This window comes from Ambystoma mexicanum, chromosome 5q, assembly GCF_040938575.1.
Source record: "Ambystoma mexicanum isolate Mex_15411 chromosome 5q, UKY_AmexF1_1, whole genome shotgun sequence".
Classification (NCBI taxonomy): domain Eukaryota; kingdom Metazoa; phylum Chordata; class Amphibia; order Caudata; family Ambystomatidae; genus Ambystoma; species Ambystoma mexicanum.
Genome location: NC_090933.1, coordinates 526,115,679 through 526,140,221, shown reverse-complemented (window position 1 = coordinate 526,140,221; position 24,543 = coordinate 526,115,679). Strand labels below are relative to the sequence as shown.

Sequence of the window (24,543 nt, the reverse complement as noted above, 5' to 3'; positions counted from 1 at the left end):
TTCTACAGCCCTCTCTCCCAAGATAAGCCTGGCTGCTCCGTCTACGCTACCATATACTGCGGTGGTACAGCCTAACTAAGAGGGAAGTCTTGTACTGTCTCCGTTGAATGGTTTTACTACACAAATATTTATACTATTATACTATAAGTGATTACTTGGATTTACCGATTTCATTGTACAGCTCACATTACTGTAAAGCGCTTTGGATTAAAGCGCTATATAAACCTAATAAACACAAACACATTACCCATCTTAAGATGAGCCTGGCTGCTCAGTCACACTACCAACTTGTGTAGTACAGGCATATATTAAAAGGTGGATTACCCAATACCAAGAGATATGTCTTGTAAAGTCACGTCCCACACCAGTTGGACTCTACAAATTCTTACCCAACACCATCTCCAATGAATACAAGCAAGCTATCCACAACGCCAAAGCCACAGACTGTCAACATACTGCAAGAGCTTCAGACCCTAATGACTCGACCTGCCAACTTCAAAGGCGATACCTGGTGTGGCAACATACAGACACCCTTCTGAGAAAAAATCACCACACTACAAGAAAAGAAATCCAACAGAAACAAACTTTCATTCACACTAAATCTCAGCAACCTGAACTCCTCCCCCCCCACCACCAACACACCTTACTCCATCCTTCCCCCGTTCAGCTTCACCAAACATCTCGCCAACAAGGAGACATCTGCCCAGCCGCTCTCAAAGACTGCGCCGAAGTCCTAGACCCTCGAATCACAGCCATCATCAACTCCTTTGTATCCTGCTCCATCCCCACTAGTCTCAAAGAAGTTTGGATTCCTCCACTCCAAAAAACGTTTGCTTGACCCACCCATTCCCATCAACTACCGCCCCGTCACCACCGCTCTTAAAAACCTTGGACCACGCCGCATATCTCCAGATCCAAGATTATCTTGAGCAACGTTGCATCCTTAGTCCACGATAATCTACAGCACTGAATCTTCTCAGCTAGATCTGAAGAACCAACTGAATGACAACTGAGACACTGGCAACCTTGCCGTCTTTCTCCTGCAGGACATCTCCGCTGCCATCAACCTAGTCAATCACCAGATTCTTTGCCACCATCTTACCTGCACTGGAAACGTCTCCTCTGAAGGGTCTAACACAGGATTGCCTCGTTTCGTCCAGACAGAATTGCCAGTGTCTTCGCTGTGAACGCTGTCGTCCACCCCATACCAGTCTCCTGCAGGATCCCACAAGGCTCATGCGTTCCACCCACACTCTGCAACAGCTATACACCACCACTTGGTACTCTCCTTTTTATGCAGACAACACAAATCCTCCTCCCACTTTCTGGCAACCATCTCAAAGACATCTCCCACACACCACAATCTACAACACTATCCAAGCCTGGATGGCATACCATCAACAATCTAAATGACAAGACAAATTCTTATTGTCGATTTTCAGTCCCCATTATCAAAGCTTGACCCTGCTAGTCATGCCTCCAAGATAGATGCCTTCACCATCCCAGTCTCACACTGTCAAAATCCTAGGAGTATACCTTGACTCCACCCTCAACATCAGGGCCATCTTAAGCAATTTCGGGGCTCAGGGTACAGACAACTTTGCGCTCCCCACCTCCCCCCCTCCCCAAGCAAGAAGATTTACAGGCTCAAATCTAAATGCAGGACACATATTAGTGGTCATATGAAAAAGGTGTACATACCAAAGACTAGACATAGGACGCATTAGCAGCTTCACAGAATGTAAAACCCTTCAAGCATGGATACAGCAGACCAACTGGAACCAATGAGAAAGGCTCACATACCATAGAATCGATACAGATTAGAATCTACAAGGAAGGTACATGTTTCTGGACTTCTGGAAATAGACTGAGATAAGAAGGGCTATGCTTTTTAAGTTGGGTTGCCATTAGTGAGCAAAGAAACACATGGCTGTGGCGTGTAATACATCAATGGCCACGATCATTATATATGAATTAACAATATAAACAGTTCAACCAAGACTGGGACTTTTTTGAAGAGTATATCTTGAGAAAAAAAAAAATAATCCCTCTTGGGGGAGGATCATTTTAAAATGGGTCAGGGCATTTATACAAGATGAAATGAGTTGGCCAGGAAAAAAGAACACACACACACACACCGCCCCACCCCCCCACTGGAATTTGAACCCAGTCTGCAATTTCATTACTTTTCCCATTTCTCATCTTAGAACAAGGTGGTGAATGTTTGACTTTCATGGACTAAAATAAATCTCATTTTGTAGAACTGACTTGGAAAGTACATGAATAACATAACCCAACATGACAATGTTTAAAAACAAAACGGTATAGGTGCATTCGGTATGCCCGCTTCCGTCTAGGACCCCTTCTACTCATATCATCTCCATAAAAATAAAGGTCAGGTAATGGGCTAAATAATGCCAGCATCAAGTGAGTAGGCAAGCCTTTTCATGTAAGACTTTAAAATACTATACAGTGGTATTAGACAATGTATACAAGATCACTGTGGTATCCGCTGGCAAAGGCAGGATACACTTTGGCTACACAGTCTTGAATGGCTACCTAATCACCAGCTAACCCTTCATGCTCATCCTTCCGGGTCTGACCAGGTTTTACAACCCTAGTCTAGAGTAATCGAACAGACTTATCATACAGAGCCTATGTTCGTGTTTGAAGCTACCACAATGTATTGCGGGATGGTTGTTTCATAGCACAACACATTTTACATTCACCAACCTATACAAAAGGCTTCAGATGTAGGAAAGGCTCAGTGAGACCTAAAGGTCTTTGGTACTGTGATGTGGCATATGAATACAAATCCCTGTAACAAATGCCTAGCACACTGAGCTATCTTCTCTTCTGAACCATAGCAGCACTCAGATTTATCATTTCAAATTTGGCAATTGCACTTGATCGATAAATTCCCCACAGAAAGGTGAGAATGCTACAGGAGCCGTGCCATGGTGAACGCACAAACTATTGATGCAAGGGTGAACACAGAAACCCTTATAGGATTAATTGATCAAAGCAGAATATACTTCGCAATAACAATCAGGCAGTAGGTTGTGCGCCTCTGCAATGCATCCCAAAATATATTGACATTTGTTATTTATACTTGGCAACTGAAGTCGTTGTATCAGTCAGCTATATGGGGGGTTGGGAGCCTTCAAAGTGGGGATCTGGGGCACATGCACCCTTTGACCTCTTATAAAGACGTCTCTGCTCAACATGTCATGTCAAGTCAATGCCATCGCCTAATCAGCCGCCCACTCCACTAAGCTCAAAAGTTAGCAAACCTTTCCTCTCCTCCCAAAAATCGCCTCATCATAAGACTGTGCCATCAGCTCGAGACTACATTATTGCAGTGTTCCATTTGCGGGAACCGGTTAATGTAACCTCTGCAAACTACAGGTTATCCAGAATAACTCACTCCATGCTACTATGGACCTCTCAAAACATGACCACATTTCTGCCTCCAGGAAAAAAAGCTCATTGGCTCCCCACCCAGGAACGCATCTACTTTAAAGTTCATACAAGCACCGGCCACCGTCTACCTAACTCTGCGCCTTCATACCCATCCCATTCGGGCCACGCGTTTCATTGGCATTCTGAGATTCAAGCGCAGCAGACTGTAGCTTCCCAGTCATTGCTACCCACCTCTGGAACGCACTGCCCTTTGTCCCTATGCTCAGAACCGTCCTACTGGCCTTTCAGAATACAACTAAAGACTTGGCATTTTAACTAACTTTATACTCATTTGCTTTTACTTGATTATTACTGTTATTACTTTCAACCTAACTTTGTATTGTAACCAACGCCTTGGCGCCTACAGGTTTAGCGCGCTTCTACAAATGCAAAGTACATTTGTTCAAAGACCAAGTTACCTCAACACTGGTCTTGGTTACATTACCTTCCGGGTTCAGGCTCCTCATATTGCGCGTCTTAAGCGCGTTGTAAGGCCTGACTTGAATTTGGTGCTCCAAGATGGAGTCAGGGTAACGTTCAAAGAAGGTCTCATTCACAGCCATGTCAAACGTTGGAATAACTTCCTGCAAAAGAATTAAGATGAAGAGATTTAAACACCATAATGCCCTGCTGAGGACTCTGGTCAATATTAGTTTTGCTCAATCGCAAACCCTTGCAAAGGTCATACTTCAACATACCCAAGTCAAGACTACAATGTTCACTGTGCAAATGGCAGGTGATGGGCAAAAGAGCACAATAATGCTCAGAGCACATGCCACCATGCTCAAATAAACACATTTGTTCGCAAATAAAGTGACAAACGCAATTGTAACCTTTCACGCCCCGCCCCCCCCCCATATTAATTGTTACTACTCTATCTACGGGAACTTTGTTCTTTATGTTTTACTTGATTTTATGGAGTCAGCTTTCCTCCATCTCTTAAAAGGCATCTGCGTTACACTGATTTGAAGGCCAAATGTATACGTGGGCATCGGTGTATACACCTAATCAGGAGCAGGAAAGGTTTCTGGAGGGGTGCCTGCTGGCAGGTTTGGGGAGGGCGAACTGGTGATGGCAGGCGATTACAACCTGGCTATGGGTCAGAGTATGGACCGATCCTATGGGGTGACGGGGCATGCAATGGACCAATGTCCAAACAACTAAGAATTGAGGAAGAGAGTATCAAGGATACATGGCGGAATAATCACCCACGGGACAAGGATTACTACTCCTACTCGCACGTACATGAAACATATTCCCAGATAGATTACATTATGGCAACGCAGAGGGTAGTGTAGGCCCCCACGAGGGTGCATGAAGGTATAGGATCATACGCTGGTTACATTGGAGTGGGAAGAAGGAGGCTTTCTGCAGAGGGTGCACAAGCAGTGAAGACTCAGAATCTACCTTCAGGGATAAAGGTACAGGTGGAAGCTGAAATAAACAGGTTCATGTAGGCAGATAGGGAGAAGATGCCATGGGTGAGAAGTGGGATGAATTCAAGGAGAGTATCAAGAACCTCCTAACAGAAGCATCAAAAGGCACTAAGGGCGGAAGATCTGTACCTAGAAAAGGAAATACAGAGACTGGAGGCAGCTCGCAAAATGAAGGGAACTAACAAGGTCGCTAGGCAGCTGGCTCATGGGAGGGGCCAACTTAAGCAGCTCGTTGACAGGTCGGTAGAGAGCACCCTATTGAAGTGTAGGCAGACATTCGATGAGCACAGGAATCCGGTTGGGACGGTGCTAGCGAGGTAGCCGAGGGTCAAGGAACAGAAGTTGTTCAAAGCAAATAGGGGGATGGGGGGGGGACTAGTGGGGATGGAGGGGAGTAAACAGTGTCATACAGGAATGTGATTATATAATATATATAGGTATCATGTCACAAGGAGGGACACCAAGCATACCTGGCAGGGTGGTCGGGACATCAGCCGACTGCTGCACAAAAGGAGCAATTAGAGGAGCCAACAACATGGGAGGAGGTGCAGCATGCGATAGCACGGCTCAAACCGCACAAAGGTCCGAGGGAAGACAGACTGACAGCAGCGTTTTAAACAAAATTCAGCCAGCAGTTGTCCAAAGGGCTAGCAGAGGTATTTAATGAATTTCGCAAAAGAGGCAAAATATCACCATCTATGGAAATGGCGCACACTCATCTCGAAACTGGGGGGAAAACCCCACCGCTGAGCTCCTCGTACAGGCCGATAGCACTTATCAATATAGATGCCAAATTATATACAACGGTGTTAGGGAAGATTTTGTAAAGTCCAACTGGTGCGGGACTTCACAAGACATCTCTTGGTATTAGGCACCCGACTAATATAGGCCTGTACTACAGAAGTCGGTAGAGAGGCTGAGCAGGCAGGTTTATTTTAGGAGGGGTAATGTGAGCCGTAGCGTAGTACAATGAAATCAGTAAACAAGGCTCTAACTAAACTCTTCCACACAAAGAGTTATATTAAATAATTTATACACAAGGCAAGCAAAATTTAAAAAGCTAGCAACCAATATTAGCAATGGGAGATGGAATTCATTTATTCAAGAACCAATAATGCGCGTTAGGCAAGATTGTATGCAGTACCCTTTGGGTGCACTACAACAACCCTGACCTCCTGGCAATATGAACCCAACCTTGGTATAAGTCTGTACTACACAGGTTGGTAGCGTGTTGAGCAGCCAGGCTCATCTCAGGACGGGTCAATGTGAGCTGTAGGGGAGTTAGAGTTTCACAGTGACAAGTATTCAAATAAGAAACTTTGTGTGCAAGAGTTAGAGTAAACAATTATTAATTTATTTACCAGTCAGTTATAGTAAGCCTTCTTCAGAAGGGAGCAATATACAACACAGAAATACACACCAAAAATACACTCCTAGTTATCTAAATCAGCAAATACCTATTTGGGATGACACAGGCACTACCTACATCCCCACGTGACTTCAATAGCTAGGGTGCCGTTGGCATTAATATATTACTGTTGCATTTAGAATATTCTTGGGAGTAGTGTTAAAGATAAGAGTTCAGAATAAAACAAGTATTCACACAGTTTTTCGTAAGTACTTTCAATACAACCCCCCAATGCAAAGTTAGTTAACCCTTTCCTGGAGGGAAGGCAAAACATCTAAGCAGAAGAGAGAAGAGTCACTCAGGGACCAGGCCAGCCAATGTGAAGTTAGTTAAAGTCAAGGTGAACTGAAGCTCTTCTTGCAGGGCAAGTAGAAAGTCTTTTCCAATGTTTAAAAAGTCTTTGTAGAATAGAAGCAATCAAAGTAGGGCCACAAGCCCATTAGGCTTGTGAAGTAAAGAAGCAGCAGCAACTCTACACATGCAACCAAGCAAGTCTCCAACAAGGACAAGTGGCTACACAACAAGAGGCAAGTTCTCAGACTTTGCAGTAACTTTAGGTTGAAGAAAAGTGCAGCAGATTAATTCTGTTCCTGTGCAGCTCTGCAGATCTCGCTGTTCCTCGGCCTTAGTCGTGGGGACAAGAGGGAGGACTTCTGGGAACTCCATGGGATGGTCACCGCTTGCAACCGGCAAACAAGTGGCAGTTGGTGTTTCAGCTACTCCCGTCTACCGCAAATAGCAACACTGCGGTTCCAGACTGTCGAGATGGGCTTTCCTTGCATCTGGACTCCCGCACCGGCCAATCCCCTAAGAGTGCATTCCAGTCTCCTACAAGACTACGCACAGGGAGTTTCGGGCACCTCCCTGGCTTCCTTCCCCGCCAGACACCCTGGAGCCAGAGGCGACCTTCACTTGTGAATCCCGCCAAAGGCAAAATGAACAGAGGGACCAAACCTGGTTTGGCGCAGAGTAAATCTCAAGAAGGACCTTTCCACAGAGAAATGGTGAAAAAAAAGAGGACCAGGGCCATTTTGACAAAATGGGGAACCTTGGGTGCCTTACTGCAGCTGCAATTGCAGCCCGTGGTAAAAACACACGATGCTAGGAAAAAGTAAACCACTGCCACCAGCCAATAATTGTAGAAAGGGTAACAAAAACGTTACATGAGAAACTAGACAAAGGGGATACCAAGTAACCCCTCCAGCACCCTGTTGTAAGATAGTGTGTGCTGGGTCTAGAAAGTTACAAAATCTAAGTAAAGTCAATTTCACTTCACTGCTCTTGGAAACAGTAGTTACACCAAGAGAAGGTATTTAAACCTTTGGGAAATCTAGGAGACTTCTTTTTTTCACTGCACTGAGGGTGCTGTGTGTCACAATGTGAAGATTATGCCTATGGAGTTTGTCAGACTCCAAAGTAATAAAATAAAATAAAAAAAGTGTTCAAATCAATGAAAAAAGAGTGGGGAAAAATGCCTCTCTCTCCAGGTTAGAAATGAAAAGTCCTAAAGTCCAGCAAAAAGTGCTGAGGGCCTCTAAGGTCAAAGGGAATTAGCACATTTCTGAGAATTCTCCCTAACAAGTGGTACAGCCCATACACTTGGTACAGCACCAAGAGATGCAATATATGATGCTAGATAGGTGGCATTACACGCCAGACCGGAGACGCTCCATAAAAAGCTACAATTTGCACTCTTCATTATGTTGTTGGGAACGTGGGGTGGGGTCTGACTAGCATATTTGGTGGGTTTTCCCGCAGCTCAAGCACTTCCGGCAAGAGGTGAAGTAGAAGGTAGGCGGGATGCTGGGATATGACCTAGAGGTGGATGGAAGGTGCCCCTGACCATTACAACAGATTGGGATCGCCGGTTGGGGTGATGTGCGGGAACCTTGTGTGCAAACCTTTTAACGAGTGCCAGACGCTGCACAGTGAAGCAATGGAAACACCGTCCATCATACAAATGGTACTATGCAATCTGAAACACCAGTGTGCGGTGGAAAAAAAAATGACGCCAATAATATGGGGAACAATGGGGAGGATTGGCACAGTTTGGTCACCCTTTCTTACCTATGCACTTAGACAATAGTCGCTTGTACATCCCAAAGAGACTGAAGACACTTGGCAGGCTACCAGAAGAAGACAGGCATGGGGGGGTGTTATGGGGTGGGTTGGAGAGTTCATTTGAGACCGACTACAAATGCTATATTGCTGAACTTGTTTTTGTTCATGTGCCAATGAAGATCTGGTTGAACCCCCCCCCCCAAAAAATAGCTATTTCCTTTGTATATACACACAAGGCAGTTAAATGCATCAAACGCTCGCTTAAAATATTAAAGGAATAAAGTGGGCAAGTAAATTGTTCTATACTTTTTGTATCCACACACGGAGTGACTTCAGTCAAGGTCAGTAAACACTTCTTAAATCAAATTTGCAGCATTCAAGTCTGCAGTATTCAAGTAGGTAAATTCAAGAAAAACAATCACAGGCAAGTAATACTAGTAGCAACTCTTATAAGGCTTGGCAGTCTTTTCCCAAACAAGAAAGGAGGTGTTCAGGTTTTGGAGGGAAACTAGCATTGGCCAAGCCAAGAGGTTCAGAGGATTTACTGTTAGGAAAACAGCAGTGCCCAAGTCAATAGGAGTGCGACAGTTCAGATGCAAATCTTCTTAGCACAAGTAGTTAACAAGTTAGTTGGTCTTGAAATAGGTCCAGGAGCTTAGGAGAAGCCTTCCTGGAAAGGCATACGCTGTTAGGCCTGGGCGACTGCAAAGGGGTTAACACCAGTAGAAATAGGGCTGCAAAAAGCAAAGGAGAGACAAACGGCTTCAGGTAAGTTTCCCTTAAGACACACAGTGCCATGAGCGTGAAGAAACGGATGTCGCTGGACACTGACTGGATGGATGGCTGGCTGAAAACCTGGTCTCCTAGTCCTTGGTCGTGGTGACGATAGGGGGAACCTGGATGGGCTCCTGCAGCAGTAGCCGAGAGAGGGCCTTGCAGGAAAAAAAAATATTTGTACTCCTGCGTCAGATCGTGGTTTTGGAGTCGCTCTGCACCAGTAGCTAACGATCACTGCCGGTTGGAATTTTCTTGGTTTCTCTGTCCTGCACTCTGGTGAGAGGACTGAAAGGATTTGTGCTTTTGGGTGTCCACACGGATGCCAACAAAGTTCCAGAGAGATTAGTCAATGGCAAGGCAATGCACTTAAACATAGTCCAGGTACCCTGGGTATTGGGATTCTGCAGCCCGGGAAGGTCGCAGTACGTCAGGGAACGGCTCAAATTGAAGAGTGCCTTTGATATTGATATTTTATTTCTATCGCGCTCGTACACAAGTTTTTCAGAGCACGGCAAGGGAGGGGAGGGGAATAGGGGAGAACAAAACAACGATCTTACTAGGCCCAGTGACATTGAGAACGCGCTAGTGCATGTGAGAGGGGGAAGGGAAAGGTGCATGGAAGGGGGGGGGGGGGAGTGGAAAGTGCGGAGCAAAGGAGAAACCGGTAAATAATAAAGGCAACAAACAGTGGTAGTGCAGCCAGCAACTGCTGGGTTTGAGGAAGCAGACAGGGTAGGTCTGATAAGTGCAGGAAGAAAAAGGGGGATAAGGGGGATAGGGGTACAGATACAGACATCAGTGCAAGGGGTGGCCTGGAGGCAGTGCGGGAGGGTGGCCAGGTGCACGGTGCCAAGAGAGAACAGATCAGCAGGGGAGAGGGGGAGCCAGGGCAGAAGCAAAGGAGGAAGGTCTTGGAGGTGCTTCTGGAACCAGAGATGGTTCTCCTCAGGGTTTTGCGTGGCAGGGAGGCTGTTCCAGAGGGAGGCCCCAGCCGAAGACCGATCTACCCCAGCTCGTTTCTTTGAAAAACAACCGGCCCTGAGGGAGTTAGAAGAGCGAAGAGCTCGAGAGGGGAGGTACTTGCAGAGGGATAGCTGAAGGTATTTTGGACCCAGGCCCCAGAAAGCCTTGTGGACAATGCAGAGGGTTTTGAATTTAATTCCGTGCATCCACTGGGAGCCAAGGTAGAGATTTCAGAGCTGGAGAGATTTCAGAGCTGGAGAGATACGATCCCAGGGCTTGAGGCCAAGGACAAGTCTGGCAGTCCTGTTCGGGATTAGTTGCAGAGGCCGGTAGATTTTAAAGAGGCTGTTAAACTAGTCCAACCTAGAGAGAACCAGAGCTTGGGAGACCATGAGCTTCTCAGAGGAAAGAGGAAAGGCAGAGTACCTCTGGAGGAGGTGCAGTAGGAAGTTTGACTTTTTATAGACATCAGAGATGTGGGCGGAGAAGGAAAGCGTGGAGTCATGATGACCCCCCCAAACTTCTTAGCATCACAGGTGGGGTTAGGAGGAGGGCCAATGGAGGCCGGCCAGAGAGTGAGGGGAAAGGATGGTGAAGGTGTGCCGATGAGGAGGATCTCATGTCTTGCTGGCAATCAGACAAAGATCATTGGCGGCACACCAACCTTGAATGGCAGTCAGGCAATCAGAGATGGGAGAGGAGGTGGCTGAGGGCAGCCTGAAAATGAGTAGAGTGTCTTCAGCGCAGCACTGGAAATTTGAGCAGAAAATGCCAATGCAGTGGGCGAGAGTTGCCAGGTATTGGTTGAAAAGCCAGGGCGAGAGGTTAGACCCCCGGGGAACACCACTGGTAGAGAGGAAGATAGATGAAAGGAAGGACCCAAGTTGGAACTTGAGGCTGGTTATGCCCACCAGCCCTCCTTGGCAGAGCTTCCCTGTGGATTCAAAAACGGGGTCAGGATAGCAGTGGTACTTCAGCTGTGCTTCTGCAGTTACTGAAGGTGTTGCAGGAGTCTCTGGTCTTCTTCCAAATTCAGTTTGTCGTCGAATTAACCCTTTATCCCAAAAAGCCTAGACTTGTGTAGGAAAAGCCTTCATTCAGCCCCTTGCACCTGTCAATCAACTGGGGGCGACTGCCCTTGCAGGACAGCCAGCTGCCCAGTTCAAACCGGTTACACCCAGGCACACCCCAAGACAAAAGACCAGAGTTTCTGCCTCAGCAAATACACTGGAGCCTAGGCAGGCTTCAAAGGGATCCCACCAAAGGCAAACCTCAAAAGAACCGGTTCCACCTGGAATGATAGAAGGGCCAAGAAGGAACACAAACGAAAAATGGCAATTAAAGAAGACTTGCGTCATTTTGGGAACATGCTCACCGATGGGAGCTGTACTGCAGCTGTGGAAACAGCCTGCGAGTAATTAACACACAAATGGTAAAACCATTGCCAACAGCCATTTAGGTTTGTCCGTCACCAACTATAAAGGTTAGAGGAGCAGCGGGAAAAGAGTTGCAATGTAACAACCCCCCCCCCCCACCCAAGCATGGCACAAAGGTGGCGTGTGCCGATCCCACAAAAAGAAAGGCAAGCAAGATAAAAGTACCTTACTTTCCTGGAGAACAGTAGTTCTAACAGTAGCTCTAAGGAAAAGGTAATGAACATGAAGGGAAGCCCAAGGGACTCCCCAGCAACACTACACATAGGCTGCTGTGTGCTGCAATAATGTATTAGATGCCTGTAGGGAAATGCATGGTGGAAAGCATGACTCGATTAAGAGTAAAAACAATAAAGTAGTAGAAATAAATAGTGTTCCCATCTCAGAGCAAATGAGTGAGTGGTTAAGTCCCATTCACTCAGGAGAGTAAATTAAAAACGATCGCAGAAATCCAGTAAAAAAAGTGCTGGGGGTCTCGGGTTGAGGGGAATTAGCACAAGAAATGAGAATTTGCACCAACACTTGCCCATATTGTTAAAAAAGGATTTAGCCCTTCTTTAGGCACAGACCGCATGAAAAGGGGTTTAAAAACGTTGGTGACTTGAGACCTGCCATTTCCTGGAGTTGTTCTTATGTTCCCATACATAGCTACTTAAAATGGGTTAGGAAATATTTTCTTCTTGCGCCTTTACTCCTGTAGACTATGGGACACCCAATCATTTTGCTATAGTCTGCTTCCTGATGCGACTTGAGAGGCAAGTCAATCCCCTCCACGTTTCTTCACTGGCTTTTTGCACACTGTTGAGCCCAAGCCCATCAGTACAGGGATACTAGTCTTCCTTGAAAGAAGTCTTGCATTTGTAAAGCTGCACACATCTTAGAGTGAAGTGCAGTTAGGATAATTTATTATCCTTGTACCTTTCCCCTGCAACTTTGTGGTTACAATTATGGGCGGGTGGCAGCTGATTTTTCCGTACCATGTTTATGACATTTTACTCATGCACCCTTTGCATTTTCACTGCATAACGCCATAAAGAGTACCACATAATCTAGGGTAAAATGCTTGTGCCACAAGATTTCCACCCATCCTTTAGCCATTTTTTGTTTTTACATTCTTGCTACCCTCTTGGGTCTGGAAATGCCATATATGGAAGCCCCTCTCACAAAGTGGTAGCCTGTGTGTGGCTGGATGTGGAGCCGGGATCCATCTGGGCCCAGTGAACAAAAGGTTCACGTAGGTCTTGCTCCGTCGGCTCGGACCTCTTATTCAACAAGTACCTGATTCAACGCAGATCTCCCTCAGCAAGGCTTGGACCTCGCAATCACAGCACTTAGACGGGTTCCCTTCCCCAACCTTAATTCATATTAGTTAGGGGTTCCCTTCTCCTAACTTATCACACTTCCGGTCTCCCTCAATCAGGCTCGGACCATTCACTGATGTCGAAGTCTTTCGAATGTGTAAGGCTTCTACTATAGACCTCCGCAGGACAACTTCGACTTTCTCTTCAGCTCACACTGTTATGTTATTTGCCCCAGCTTCTCTTGGTTTTGGTAGTCCAGCACCACAAGCACAAAAGTTCAAGGAAATCTTTCTCTTGAAATGATGTGGCATTTATAACGAGCCTGTACACAAGTGTTTCTAGGCGCGACAAGACAAGTAGAGGGAAATAAGGCAGGCCATAATGATCTTACTAGGCCTTGTATCATTCAGATCGCGCAAGTGTGATCTTCAAGCATTCACCTTTTCACTTTCCCTTTTGCCGGGGTTCATCTGGACCATTTCGAAAGAGTTTGTTAACTTTGCCGCTTTATAACAAAACATTTTGCGGAGACTTTCGAGTGGGCTACTTCCTTTTGCCGGACTACTCCGCTACTCTGTATCACTGGCTTCACAATTATCAGCCATTATCACTGGTTACCTTTCTTTCACATCCCAGCAGCATGTGCACAACCGTCACTTGTAAGATATACTGTTGCAACTTCAATCTTTCCTTGACACAAACCGGCCTTTCATGTCTTTCACTAACTCACCAGGTGTGCTCGTTTCTTTCTGGTCTCTGCAGCTTTGATTTACGAGTCAAGTTTAATACCACAGGCTTGGCCTTGACACCCCAACTCGGTCAGTCACCCAGGAGGGTCGCTGACATCCGTCAAACACATGCAGGTTTCTTCTCAACTTCGATTTGCTTTCTCTGCGTCTCCTTCACGTTTTCCCGGAAGCAATGACCTTCTGCAGGTACCCTTTGCTCTAGTCCTTCGATCGGTTGTCCTGCTCCAGTAGGTTCGCCTTCACGTTTCCATCTTTTATCCGTGTGGGGAGAGCTAATGGGTATCAGATGTATGTGAATAAAAGTGCCTGACCCGACTGAGGTTTGTAAAGGTTAGCTTCTTTACTCAGTTGCCCTCTTCCCCGGCCCAGTGTTTGTGCAGAAAGGGTGGGTTGGGGGGAAATAATGGGAGGAGTTGGGACATTAAAGAATCCTATAAAATAGGCTCAGCATGGGTATGGGAAGGGGGGGGGGGGAGAAATAACCGCGTCTCACCATCGGTTGCCTCACCCCCCACTCCCCAAAGACCCCACACCCAGGTGATCCTCCCGCACTGGTCCACCCCCAGGGTCTGGATCCAAAAGCGATGGGCATGCCCTGGCCACCAGAGAGAGATCCCTGGGGACTAGTAGGCGAGACACCCTTTTGTTTCTCACAGCTGAGAAATCCTCTGGAACTCTGACTCTCACCATTTGTGCTGCAGCTTGACCTGCCTACTGTTCAGCAGTGTCCCCCTTCTGCCTCGGAGACACTCATGCCCCAGATTAAGGAAGGACTGCTAAAGTATAAGGCTTCTGTAAAGAAAAAAATACCAAGTGTTACAAAGTTCTTACTTAGCTGTGAATTGCTTACTGCCATTTCTGAATATCTAATGTGGTTTTACTCACCTTAAATTGCATACTGCTTTTCTAATGTGGTTAATACTTGGGTTTAAGTATTGCGCTGGTTATTATATCGTGTTTATGACTTATAATGCTTAACTTTCTAAACTTTGCCAGTGCACCCAAGGAATAAAGTTAATCTTTCAATCTTCATGGACTTCAGCTTAACCCTAGCATGATAGTTGCAGCTTAACCCTAGCATGATGGTTCTAGAATTGCCCACCCGTCCGTTAGTTTTAGCAGCAATAAAAGGGAGTATTGTCATCACAGGGATCTCAGCAGATAACTAGTATTAAACACACATAAGGCAGTTGTGATGCACTCTTGTCTGAGTGGGGAGTTAGATCCAAGTCGAGGACGTCAACATTCAGATATACAATTTATGGTCTGCTTTGGGGGTTGTGGTCGATCACCACACAAATTCAGTGGCAAAATGTTGATACTTATTGCCAATTACTTCTAGTTTGTGTGTAGATCATGGTCAGGCAGATGGTTATTTAATGAGTTCATATATCAATTCATATTTATAAGTCACCAATTTATTTAGATCATGCTTATGTATTTTTGTTGCCGTTCTAGGGGCTAAATTTTGATGACCCCCCCCCCCAAAAAAATACAACTAGAGTGCTGCACTTCAACACCCCAACCGGATTAATGGGTTTATATATGCCATCTCACTTATTTGACCATCTCACTCATTTGACCAGTACGAAAAGGAAAATAAAAAAACTAAATAAAGCAGCAAGTGTTCCTATGGCGTAGCTCTGAATTTAAATTTGGGCAGGAGAGCCATCTGCTCAGTTATCATCGCTCCTAATCAAATAGAGCCAACTTACCTGAGGATAGCACACCAACTGCCTGTACAGATCTTGGTCAAAGGCCCGCAGGTGGTCACTGTTCACATTCAGAAACGGCTCCCCAACCATATTAATCTGCAAAAAGAGCGATTCGAGAATTTGATTTGCCGTGGTCAACGCAAGCTTAACATCAGACAGGTATGGTCGATCACACAGACCCGTACCTCCTCAAGGCGCTGCATGTACAGAGGTTCATTCAGGTCCAAGCCAGAATTCTCCTCTTCTTTAGAGAGCTGATCAATAAAGCGCTGGAGAAACCTCTGTGGGGGAACAAGAACACCAAACATAGTAAAGCTTTCACTTGCACTGGAGGATCCTTTTCAGGTTTAGGATTTACCCTACACTTATGGCAAAATACCAAAAAGACTGTTTCTAATAAGTGAATTTAATGGATAGGTACTGGGGTACAACAAGACTGAACAAAACACTACAAACACAAGGTAGTAAGACTAGCTCAGTTAACTGGTAGTAAGCGCCTTTCATTAGCAAACACCATTTAAAAAGTCAGGGTTTATCAATTAGAAATTAAACAATAAACGCCATGAAGACCATGGCTCCATTCCGCAAAAAACCCAGAGCACAAACAAAATCGTCTCTGAGGCTTTACATCGAAGTCGGTATGGGCATTGATGGAAACAAATTCATTTCATGTCCAGTCAATAGTGACCATGTTTTTCTAGTCCCTTATCTACAGCCATCAACACTTCTCCATTGTAACGACAGTTTTAGGAGAGAAAATAAATGACCAAACCAATGCATCAGAACATTGGGTTCTTCTTTCGGAAGCATGAATAGGGAATGCTCTAACAGTCACAGGAGAGGATCAATACATAGCCATTTATAGCCCAGAAAATAATCTTGCAAGCAGAACAAACCTGAAATTTCTCTTTGCATGAAGCAACATTTACATCGGTTCCCCAGATCACCAACTTTTGACCAAACGACTGTTCACTGGTCACCAGTTCTTCGGCAGCAGGCTGTGGGGAGAAATAGGACAAAGGGAATGGTGAGGCACCAGAAAGTTTGCAATGCATTCAGTGAATGGTCATACATTTAAAAATGGCCATACCTGATCAGAGTGTAGGTCCACCTGACGGGCCTTGCGGGTAGACCCAAGATCAGGCCTCTGTCTAGCAGGAGTACCCCGCACACCACTGCGTGGGGTTCCTTCCACCCGAGAACTAGGAGTTCCATATGTCAAGGGGGAGCTCAGATCAATCTCACTCATAGGCTGGACTGCAGAGGGGGAGAAAAAAGCCAATGCAAGCATGAAATCACCCATTGGAAAATGTATACTCAACCTGCAGGATCTCAAACGGTATACTCATTTTAAACACTCCAGAAAGGAGAGTGCAAGGTGGCCGTAGATAACGGTAAATCAGGTTTACCTGAATGCCGGAAGGGTGCCGGACTAGAAAATAAAGAATCTTGTACGCTAGGGATACTGATGTCTGCAGCAGGCGATGTTGGCATTGGCTGCAACTCTCCAGTGGAAGGGTCATCAGTGCGACGTCGCTGCGATGGTGGGGATTGCACATCTTCACTGCGGGCTGCAAAACATTTTTCCAGAGTTAAGTTTTTATTTGTAGCTGTTGCAAAGCTGTGTGAAGCTGCTCTATGCAATTGGTCCAATGCAAGATTCACTTTATTTTCCATTAACCAGATTAGCACTGCCATAATGTGTGCGCTGCACTTTAATCCAAGCCCGCAAAACCAGGACACAGCTGCACTAATTGAAAACATTTAGCCACAAAAAATAAACTAAAAAGATGTACACCAGGATTGAAATAATGATTTGCTGAGCAGGAAGCTAAAGGAGCACTGTGAATCCGGCATCACCCAGCAAACAGCTGTGCTATTTTAAATGGGGGAGGGGGGAGGTTTAGGTACATAGCACACCGAAAATCTAACTTCCACATGCGGCAAACTACAATCTTGTGTTGATATATGTCCCATAATTGATTGAATGCCTTCTCCATGTGCCCGAGTGCTCATTTAGATACATTTAAAGACCCAGAGTTAATCCCAAAGGTATGTTTGTATGGCACCAGTTGGTCTGGGAGTAAAAAGTACACCCGGGGGTATCATTTGGTGTCAGGGTAACCAGGATACTTTAGGCTGCATGTGGGTGCTAAATAGCTCCCACCACTTTGCTATCTGAAATGGAATGCATTTTTTAAACATCTGAACATTTGGCTGGATTTAGGTTTAGAAAGTGCTACTAAACTCACAAAATGACATTGCCTTTGTCTATTCTAACTGGATTGAAAACTAGCTCCTAAAGAGGTAGAGCCTAGATTTCAAGGATTTGCAAGGCTTTAGACCAATGGTATGTGAGCATCATCTATCCGAATTTCAGATTTAGTCTTGGGACAGATCAAAATAAAATATGAAATTTAGGAATGTCCGAGATTTTACACGATTAACAAATAATGAATTTGTTGCAAGTGCGAAATCACTAAGCTGGATGGTCCAATTCCGCCTCATGGGCACAAATGGCACATTGCAAATTACAACAAACTTAAGTGGCTTATTTTTACAGTGGCTGTTAGGACAGCTTTTAGGAGGTCCACCCAAAGGAACTATACAAAACTATATCTTTGCCAATACGGAAAGTCCATCTTTCGTATAGTCCTGTACCACGCAAGGTATTGCTAGGTGGCAGAACAGCAAAGCTTATCTTAGGAGGGAGGGATGTAGGAAGGTACAAAGAACCTGTAGCATACATATGGTCCAAAGAAAGCCATATAGAGTGATATATTGTAAAAATAATGGCTCTTTAGATATACACAGGCAAAAATTAATGGTACTTACTGTTCTAAAGAATTCTAAGTCAAACACAACCAAAGTATATAAATACATTTAGTATAGCAGTATGCAATTCAAGGTGAGAAGACCCTATTGGTAGTAAGCTGTTACTTATTGTTTCAAGCAATCATACAGTTATAGTGGAACACAAATCAAAAAGGTAAGCAATAACAAACTTTTCAGAATGGCACACAGATGCCTTATGCTTTAGCAGTCCATCCCTAATCTACGGCATGAGTGTTCAGAGGCAGAAGGCAGTCCAGTGCCCAGCAGTCAGCAGAACAGCAACAGGCAAACTGCAGGAAATCAGTTCCAGAGGATATCTTCTTAGAACACGCAAGTACAGTACTTTAGAATCAGTAAAAGTTCAGTGACATCGTAGAAGACTCCCTAGATGCGTTCCAGCATTAGGCCGAGGCAAATGGTATGGGTGAACTCCCAACTACACGGATCCCCACCATAGCCACACAAACTTTAGTTAAGCATTACCTAGAGCCACGCAGTACCACAGCAGGGAAGAGCTTGCACAGATGCAGCAGCACAGGACCCAGTCTCGGGATTCTTGGTTGTGGTGAGGAAAGAAATGACATTGGAGCAGCAGTCTGGAGGAAAGCTCCCAGCAAATTATTCTTCGGTGCTTCTCGCGGTTGTGGATTTGGTGCCCTTTTCAACGTACCAGATGAAGAACGGTTGCCTGATCAATTCTTCTCGCTATCTCGGTCCAGCACTCTGGTGAGGGGCCTTCATGAAATGCAATCTTGCTTCTAGCCCAACAGGAGTCCAAAGTTTCAGCAAGATTTGTTCACGGGAAAACGATGCACAGCACTCCGCCTCGATATGCCAGGGTATTGTCAGTTTGTAGCCCAATAAGGTCCCAGAATAAGTGCAACCAAGCAAGGAACTGGTTCCTTACTGCAACATTGCATGTTTTACTGGTGCTGAGAGCAACATGAAGAATATGCTTACATGGTGGTGAGGGGCTGTTAGGGAGAATTTTCATTTTGGGGTTTAATTCCTCCCACCTTAGAGACCCCGAGCTCTTTTGGGACTTCTTACTTTTAATCCTATGCGTTTTCCGTGTTTCTTTTGGTTTGGGAGTCTGAAACTCCATTAGGCATCATCTTTTTACATTGGGAGACAGCACCTTAAGTGCAGTGCCACAGAGAAGTCCTTTGGAGAACTACAGTTTCCAAGAGCAGTGAAGTGAAATTGACTTTCCTTACATTTTTCCCCCTTTATAGACACACACACTATCTTACAATAGGGTGCTGGAGGGGTTACTTAGTATCCCCCTTGTCCAACTTATTTTGTAAAATGTTTTATGTTACCCTTTCTACAATTAATGGCTGGTGGCAGTGGTTTACTTTTTTCCTACCATTGTGTGTTTTTACCATGGGCTGCGTTCGCAGCTGCAGTATAGCACCAATGGGTGCCCATTAGGTCAAAATGGCCACAGTCTTTTTTTGCCATTTCTTGTTGGAAAGGGCCTTCTTGAGATTTACTCTACGCGAAAAACCAGGTTTGGTCCCGGTGTTCGCTTTGCCATTGGCAGGATTCACGAGTAAAGCCCGCCTCTGGCTCCAGGGTGTCTGGGGTGGGCAGGAAGTGAGGGAGGTGCACGAAACTCCCTCTGCTTAGTCTCCTAGGAGACCCAAATGCACTCGGTAGTGATTGGTCGGCAGAGTATCCAGCAAGGACAGCCACCCTGCTGGGTGACTGACAGCTAGGCTGGAATGAACGGGAGAGAACTGAATAAAAGGCAAGGCTTTTGGCTGGGAAGGCAGAGTCGACCAATGGACGAAGAAACCGAAGAAGAACTTGAAGAGCACACCTGCTGCAAATCCTGGACCGTTGGTTTGCCCGGTGAAGCCCTGCTGCTGTGCAGACACTCCAAATTTCTATCAACAGAAGCCCCGGCAAGGACGACTTCTCCCCTCGAGTTGGTGGGGCCAATCAACTCCAAAGTAAACCACCCGGACAGTCTCTCGGAGATGGTCGACTTTCCACAGAGTTGCAGCTGGAAACCGAAACGCCAGGGAGGGGACCACCAGATTGTGTGCATTGCTTTTAAGCTGGCCAAGAGCTCCAGGAAGATTCTCCGGACTCCCAGGAAGTAGGACTGACCGAGCCCGAGCCCCCATAAACAGAGCGTAGGACCCCAGAAGCAAGGAAATCCCAGCTTAACAGCCAGGAACCGCAGTGTTGCTATTTGCGGTAGACGCAAGGAGCTGAAACACCGAACAGCCACTGGTTTGAAAATTGCTTGTTGCGAGCGGTGACCGTCCCATTGCAGTGCAGGAGTCCCCCGAATTCCTCCCTCTGAGGCCCAGGAACAGTGCGATCTGCAGAGCTGCTCGGGAACAGAAGTCATCGGCTGCACTTTTGCAGCAATACAAAAGGTACTATAAAAATCAGAGCAATTATTTATTTGCATTTTTAAAGCCCTCACACAGCCCGCGGGCATCGAGGTGCTGCTACAGGAATGGTTTGCTTTAGTTGCGTAGTTTGTCTTAGTTGCATATTTATAACGCGCTTAAATACCCAGAGGTTTCTAAGCGCGGACCCGGGGACAGAACATGTGTTGTTTCATGTCGTCTTGCTTCCAAGGCGAGCACGTTGCCACTGAGCTATCCTGCGGGACCTCCTCTTGCTGTAGAGTTGCTTGCATCTTCTACTAACAGCTTGTGGCCCTACATCGATTCTTCTAAAACATTGTGCTAAGAATTTTCTTACTTCCCTGCAAAGAAGTGCTTCAGCTCATATAGACTTTTGCCCATCGACTTTAGCTTAGCCTGTTCTACTGAATGACTCGCATTAGTGGATCTGAACGTATTTTCCTGCAATAACGTTTTCCTTTGGCTTACTCCTAAATGATTCTAAATGCAACAGTGATATATTAATGTCCCCAGCACCGTAGCTACTGAAGTAACCCAAGGGTGTAGGTTGTGTCTGTGGGCCATCCCATAAGGGTACTCCCTGATTTAGAAATATCGAGAGTGCATTTTGTGAAGTATATTTGAGCGTTACTGTTATAATTGCTCCCTTCTGAAGGCTTACCGTGACTGATAAATACATTAATAATCGTTTATTCAAGAAACCTTATGTGTAAGTGTTTCATTGAATACTTGTCACTGAATCCCTGTGCAACTCCCCTACAGCTCACATTGACTGGGGCTGCTAACCCCTGGACTATTCTACCATGACTCGCCTACCTTATTCTTCATGGGTTAGTTCCCCCTTCTCGATTTCCCCGTACTTCCTTTCTCAGTGGGTACTCTTAGCTCTCCCTGCTATGTACTCTTTTGAAGCTGTTCTGTACTCACTTTTATCATCCAACGGCCACCATCAATTCCTGAACTACCTGGCCCGCATTTAACCTGTCTAACTTGGGTGTACTCTGCATTTAACTTGAGTCATATTTGGGTGTATATGGTTTGTAACCTGCTAGCCCAGTGACCGTCCTATACTGCTGTACTTGCTTACTCCTCCCTCTGCCTCCTCGCTTTACACTCGAGGCGCTTGCGGTTTCTCCCATCTATTCCAACTGCTTCTCTATCAACTATCCTTCCCTTCTGACTAAGTCTGGAAAGAAGACATTTAAAAAGGGTATCTTGGCCTCCAACCCTGGTCTCCCCATCGCTGATACCTATACCAGCGCCTCTTCCAGGGAGACCCTCACCAACATCCTCCTTGTTGTTCCTTCGCCGGATCTATGGACCCCTCCCCCATATGATCTCTGTCCGGTCTCCTCTCCAATAAATGGTGGCACCCGCCTCATGGCTTCTTTCGACTCCTTCAGTCTCATCCTTAATGTCTACTTAAACGGCACTGTCATGGTCCTTGGTCCTCAGGCCAATCTCCTGCTCTTTGATAGGCAGTTCCCTCGCCTCATCAACTTCCTTTAAGCTCTGGCTGTCCCCTCCTCATTCCTTGCCAACTTTTCCCCTCCTCTGCCCCTCTTCAGGCTACCTCCGCAGGGCGTACCTCTGATTTGTACCCCTCCCCAGAAGGTCTTTAAAGGTCGGCAACCTCCATCTTGCCACTCTTAACTCTTGCTCTACTGTCAAACTATCCTCTGACATCTGCCACCTCCTTGAAGAACTGGACCTTGATGTCTTTGGCCTTACGGAGACCTGGTTCAACACCAGCTCTGTCACAAGCTTTGACACTCTCCTCCCTGATGGCTACAAGATCCTCTCTGCACCCAGATCTACTCAGCCTGGAGGGGGTTCCAGAGTGAATTTCTGCCACCACCATTTCCACTCAGATCTACTCCTTTCAAAAGCCTTGTCTGCAGGGTCTCAATCTCTCCCAGTCACACGCTTACTGTTGCTACTCCATCGGCCCCCTGGTCAAATCACCTCTTGAGTAGGCCGACCTCTCCTCCCTCTTGGCCACAACCCCTCAACTCCTCCTCCTTGGTGACCTTAACATCCACCTCGATTCCAGTGTCCCTCATCTCTGCTCTTGCACGAACTCTATTCCCTCTCCCTCTCTGGCCCTATGCAGGACACACACTGGATATCTTGATCTCCTCTGGCCTCCCTCTCTCCATCTATCTATCCCTCTGACCACTGCTCTCCCCTGAAGGGAGGACTGCCTTCTCTCATCTCTCACCCCCCCCCCTTCCCAAGACTGCCACATACCTTCTCGGACATCAGACCTATGAAGCGTGTGTCGGTTGACTCCTCCTCCTCGACACACCCAGACACAGCCCTATCCCTCCTCTACTCCTATTTCTGATAATCTTGAGTCTCTTGCCCCGGTCATGAGGATCCGCTTGCAGTCTAAAGCCAAGCGCAATTCCTGGTATGACTGCGACCTAGCTACAATTAAAACGCAAGTGTGGGGTGGCTGAGATGAACCGGAGGGCTTCTTGCTCATCCTCTGACAAACTTGCCTGTCGCCTGCTCCAAAGGCAATACCGACTCTCTGTGCGCACCAAGAAGAGTCCACATTCAAGCCTGTGTCCCTGCATCAAACAACTCGGCCGAACTCTTAAAAATTGGCAAGGAGCTCGTCAACCCTGCTGCAGTCTCTACCCCTCCTCTTGCCTCCCAGGCTCTCTGTAAGACCCTTGCCTCTCACTTTATCTCAAAAACCCAGGCCATCCTGCCCATCCTCTCATCCCGTCCTATTCCGTCTGAGGCGGATTGCTGACCCTTCCTTCTCGTCCCTTCCTCTTTTCTCCCCTGATGAGGCCACTAGACGGGTCCGATCTATGAAAAAGTCTAGTCAAAACAGTTCTCTGTTCCTCTAAAGCCATCAATGACCACATTAACACCCTCACTCCGGTCCTGGCCAATTTTTGCAACCTCTCCTTTGGCTCAGGATTGTTCCCCCTCCCCTCTGAAGCATTCCCTTGTGCATCCCCTACTCAAGAAACCCACAGCCGACCCTGTCTGGCTAACTATTGCCCAATTTCCATTACACCCTTTGTGGGTAAACTCCTCGAAAAGCTTTGACACAGTCAACCATACCATCCTGCTCAACCGTCTCCGTGAAAACCTGGGCATCACTGATCAGGCTCTGGCCTGTCTGACCTCTTTCCTCTCTGATCGAACCTCCCAGGTCCAACTTGTGTCCTTCCCATTTTCCATATTCCTCTCGACCTGTGGTGTTCCCCAGGGGTCTAACCTCTCGCCCTGGCTTTTCAACCAATACCTGGCAACTCTCGCCCACTGCATTTCCCTTTTCTGCTCAAATGTCTAGTGCTATGCTGATGACATCTCATTTTTAGGCTGCCCTCTGCCACCTCCTCTCCCCTTCTCTCTCTCATCTCTGACTGCCATTCAAGATTGATGCGCCGCCAATGATCTTTGTCTAAACTCCAGCAAGACAGAGATCCTCCTCATTGGCACGCCTTCACCTTCCTTCCCCCCCCCCCCCACTCTCTGGCCGGCCTCCCTTGGCCCTCCTCCTACCCCCACCTCCGACGCGAAGAACCTCAGGGGTCATCTGTCTCCACACTTTCCTTCTCCGCCCACATCGGAGGTCTCTAAAAAGTCAAACCTCCTACTGCACTTCCTCAGAGGTACTCTTCCTTTCCTCTCCTTCCCCCGGAAGCTCACTGTCTCCCAAGCTCTGGTTCTCTCTAGGTTGGACTATTGCAACAGTCTCTTTCTAAATCTACCTGACTCTACTCTCCGCCCTCTGCAACGAATTCAGAACAGGACTGCAAGACTTGTCCTTGGCCTCAAGCCCTGGGAACGTCTCTCTCCAGCTCTGAAATCTCTCCATTGGCTCCCAGTGGATGCAAGGATTAAATTCAAAACCCTCTGCGTTGTCAAGAAGGCTTTCTGGAGCCGGGGTCCAAAATACCTTCAGCTATACCTCCCCTCTCAAGCTCTTCGCTCTTCTAACTCCCTCAGGGTCAGTCGTTTTTCAAAGAAACGAGCTGGGGGTAGAT

General features: G+C 46.4%; 1 protein-coding gene across 2 annotated transcripts in view; it reads right to left on the bottom strand.

Annotated features, from left to right (window-relative positions):
- Positions 1 to 24,543, bottom strand: part of MCM4 (minichromosome maintenance complex component 4) — a 115,462-nt gene that overhangs the window by 56,254 nt on the left and 34,665 nt on the right. For both annotated transcript variants that reach the window (XM_069621026.1, XM_069621027.1), the window contains 6 exons: positions 16,715 to 16,876; positions 16,396 to 16,562; positions 16,202 to 16,303; positions 15,491 to 15,586; positions 15,306 to 15,401; positions 3,908 to 4,046 (listed from right to left, as the gene is read on the bottom strand). In XM_069621026.1, the coding sequence (XP_069477127.1) occupies positions 3,908 to 4,046; positions 15,306 to 15,401; positions 15,491 to 15,586; positions 16,202 to 16,303; positions 16,396 to 16,562; positions 16,715 to 16,876 (762 nt within the window). The remainder of the gene's footprint in view (positions 1 to 3,907; positions 4,047 to 15,305; positions 15,402 to 15,490; positions 15,587 to 16,201; positions 16,304 to 16,395; positions 16,563 to 16,714; positions 16,877 to 24,543) is intronic.